This window comes from Carex rostrata, chromosome 21 (genome assembly GCF_964058835.1).
Source record: "Carex rostrata chromosome 21, lpCarRost1.2, whole genome shotgun sequence".
Lineage (NCBI taxonomy): Eukaryota > Viridiplantae > Streptophyta > Magnoliopsida > Poales > Cyperaceae > Carex > Carex rostrata.
In genome coordinates, this window is record NC_135938.1 from 2114721 (window position 1) to 2118576 (window position 3856).

Below are 3856 nucleotides of genomic sequence, written 5' to 3' on the forward strand. Positions count from 1 at the left end.
CTTTTGTTAAATTTGTTTAACAGAGCGTTTTTCTCTTCATGCAACGAAATTCTATACAATAAATAAAGATTGGTACTGTTATTGCGTTGTATGAAGTAAAACCTGATTTTTTTGTCGCTGATATTCTAGAAGGTTGGGGAACACGCACGGGTACTTTATTTGAGGTACAATTATCAGCTTCCATTTCAAAAATCTCTAGAAAGTTCCTTACCACCAAAAATAAAAGATAAGAAAAAAGACAACAAGAATGGGCCGTTATATATACTGTCACGAATACTACCGTCACTTATATAAAAAAACACTTTATGACGGTATACCCTCGCAGATAGTTACTTTAATTAATTCTAGAACCAATTATGTTTGGCACGTACTTTGCATAATCCTAAATTTACAAACAAGGAAAAGAATGAAGAAAATGGATAGATAATGACCTTTCTAATTTCTATATCTATTTTTTGTGTAGATTTAAATTAAATTCAATGGCTTGAATCAATCTTTCTTAATATTTTACAATAAGTCAACACCTCACATGAGCATGCAGTGCAATAGTTGGCATCACCTCTGACCTCTCCCTCTCTCTCTCTCTCTTTTTTTTTTGAAATCTGGCAGAGGCTGCGTAGGGTCCCTCTCTCTCTCTCTCTCCTCTCTCTTTCTCTCTCTTTCCTGTCGCTCTCTCTGTCTTTCTCTCTCTTCTTCTCAGGAGCATGCCTGAATGTCCACGGTAAGGTAAGAAAAAGAAGTTGCACCTTTGAGAATTTTTTTTTAGATATCTACTCAAATAACAATCTAATCTCATTTTTCTCCTAATCATGGCTTCTTTCAAGTACATGACAAACTCTAAGATTTATTTGTATTTACTTCTTTTTTTCTTTTTTTTTTCCTTTTAAGAATTATTCATAATTTTTTTTTTTTTTTTGTTTGCTTTTTAGTAGGGAGAGGCATGAAATTGAACTAGGAACGAAGATCAAGAGAGAAACCGATGTGCCAGATTGTGCCATGTCGCGCCGTCAGATACTGGGTTCGACCTGTTCGTTGAACACCATTACCCCATGTGCTGCGTGTAAGCTTTTAAGGCGACGATGTGCTCAAGAATGCCCCTTTTCTCCATATTTTTCTCCTCATGAGCCCCAAAAATTCGCAGCTGTACATAAGGTTTTTGGTGCAAGTAACGTCTCCAAGTTGTTACTGGTAATAACTAGATCAATATTTATGTGTATATATTGTTGGAAACCCTAGAATCTGTACTGGTAATATGTGATAATATAGAAACTTATCGATATTCTTATAGTGGACTCTTAACCCTAGAGATATATAATTGGTTCCCTTTTTTATATTTGAGAGCAGTCATCTAAAATTATTCTGTTGTAGCTCAATTTTTTGTCTTTGATTGGAAAGAGCTAGCTTGAATGCTTGATTAAACAAAAAGGCTATTTACAAACGTACATAAAAATTAATTACCAGTTCTTTATTTGAAGTTAATAAAAATTACTGTTCCTTAACTTCTTTTGTCTCGTAACACAAATTCCATAAAATGATAACTTGAGATTCCGGAAAAGCCAGGTCGTATGAAAGTAACTGGTACAATCCCTTGATTAATTTATCTATCTTTCGTCATATAAACTCCTCGAATAATTTTTGTAATTATAGGAGGTACCAGAGAGCCAAAGAGCGGATGCAGCAAATAGTCTTGTCTATGAGGCCAACGTCAGGTTGCGGGACCCAGTGTATGGTTGCATGGGAGCAATTGCTGCCTTGCAACAGCAAGTCCAAGCTTTAGAGGCCGAGCTGACAGCAGTAAAGACCGAGATCTTGAAGTACAAATTCCGATCGGTGACAAATTCTTCCGTGCTTCCTACAACTAATGCAGCTTCCCTTCTTTCTCTGACTGGAGGTACCAATAATGTCTTGGCTGCTTCTGGACCAACAATCACTACTACAGCTCCGACTGCTTCGGTTTCTATTGCACCGGCATCCTCATCTTCATCAATGTATGCAGGTGCAGGCTCTGCTAGTTCTACTGATTACAGCTCAATTACAAATGAGAACAATGTATCTTACTTTAGTTGAGTAGAGCTGATCCTTTAATGTTTTTGTTTAGTATATTGTATGTCATAAACCATAATGTTAGTATTCAAGAAATGACAATGGGGAGAAAGATGAGGAATTTGTTAATTTGGTAATACTATTTCTGGTGTTGGTCAATTTAGGATGATCTTGAAGCTCTAAGCAAATCTATCTTGGCCTGCATGCTATATATGTTGATTAATATAATATTTACATTTTAAAGTTAGTTTCTGTTTTCAACCCCATAGAAATTAGTTCAATTTTTAAAACATAAATTAAACATATTTTAGTTAGGTTCTGCCAATTTCACTTCATTTACTTCACGGCAACACTTATGTTGTGTGGATGAAATCATGAAACAAATTAAACAAATTAATATAATGAGATTTTGTAGCATGTAAGCAAGAAAAAGCCAAAATGCCTAGGAATTCCATTTAAGTTGCTTAATTCCTAATATACATTTTTAATTGGTGATCAGTTCCGTTCGATTTTGATTATACTGTTGCGATGGATAATGCCGGGCGCCCCCAAATCCGTATACTCTCAGGTATTGCAGAGGATTATCCTCACTTTACGGTTTGATATTAAATCTCAACCGGTTTGGGATTCGAGTCATCATAGGGGGCAATATTATTAGGCTTTGAGATTTGTGTCAAGTTAAAAAGAACGGTCCAAATCTAGTAATTGTAAAAGATTCCCTTATCAGATATTGGAGAGGATGTGATTTCCTCCCCCTTACATAAAGAAATTATCATGGGTATACAGGGATTAGTTGCACGTGCAAGAAAGTCCAGGTTCCATTTCTCTCAATGTTTTTCTGTGCATTTTTGAATCTCAAGTTTTGAATGCAAAAAAGAAAAAAAAAGAAATCTCAAGTTTCTATGCATTTAATATGATGCCCTCTCCTTGGGGACAAAAAGTATAATATGATTAATTTATTTGATCATCCCAATGTACCTTTCAACACTGGGATCACAATCATTTTTTTTAATCGATATTTTAGTAATTGTTACAGGTGGGCTGTTGTCTGGTGAATGGTGATATTATTGATAGTTTGTGCTGATTATTTCTATATAACGCTCAATATATATATTAGAGAAATATTCAATACATACTCAATCACATCATCATATAAATTATTTTCGATTAAAAGTGGGTATTTTATAAAAAGTTCAAAAACTTGGTTAAAAGTGGATATTCATATTTAAAGTTGAGTATTAATAAAAATCACGGCTATTTTTAAAAAAAGCTCAATATATATTTTAATATGTATATCATATGTGGGGCTATTAATTATTTTTCAATTTCTAAAATTCAGACGAACAATCTAAATTGTTCAATAAAATTGATACGTAGACTCCCATTATTCAGAATCCTGAGGGTACAATTCAAAATCCAAATCATTTTTTAACTCTAACATGAATCTCAAAACAAAACTCCTATGTCTACAATAGATACCAAATTTTTTTAGATCCGTCTGGGACTAAATTCAGACCGTTCTTTCTCAATTATATCCTCATATATCTGGAATTCGTATCCTCCGAGATATCTCAAACTTTGCGTGACTTTATGAAAAATCACAACCGTTGAAATACGTTCTGCACGAATCTCAAAGCACACATAATACTGACCCCCTACATCACCTCCGAATAGGCACCGGACATGTCGGTCACGCAAAAGTTGAGATATCTCAGAGGATACGCCCTCATATATCTGAGGGGATACATATTCAACTCTTTATTAGTAACATATTATCAGTACTGTTTTTCTATCAGAAAAGACTAGTCAATTC

General features: G+C 34.3%; 1 protein-coding gene across 4 annotated transcripts; it reads left to right on the top strand.

Annotated features, from left to right (window-relative positions):
- The first annotated feature begins 602 nt into the window (after nt 1–602).
- On the top strand, nt 603–2226 carry LOC144573250 (LOB domain-containing protein 15-like). 4 transcript variants are annotated; one of them, XM_078322985.1, is made up of 3 exons: nt 603–726; nt 933–1188; nt 1648–2226. In XM_078322985.1, exons 1-3 carry the CDS (start codon nt 713–715, stop codon nt 2065–2067), a joined length of 690 nt encoding a protein of 229 aa, XP_078179111.1. In that variant the 5' UTR covers nt 603–712; the 3' UTR covers nt 2068–2226. The 4 variants fall into 4 exon arrangements, with proteins under 4 accessions (XP_078179111.1, XP_078179109.1, XP_078179108.1 ...); XM_078322983.1 differs by having other exon boundaries at nt 624–726; nt 930–1188; XM_078322982.1 differs by having other exon boundaries at nt 631–721; nt 930–1188.
- Nucleotides 2227–3856: the final 1630 nt, after the last annotated feature.

Bases quoted from the DNA above. Each gene is read 5' to 3' on its own strand.
- LOC144573250 (XM_078322982.1), top strand. The intron at 1,189-1,647 runs GTAATAACTAGA...TTGTAATTATAG, and splicing joins ACGTCTCCAAGTTGTTACTG to GAGGTACCAGAGAGCCAAAG.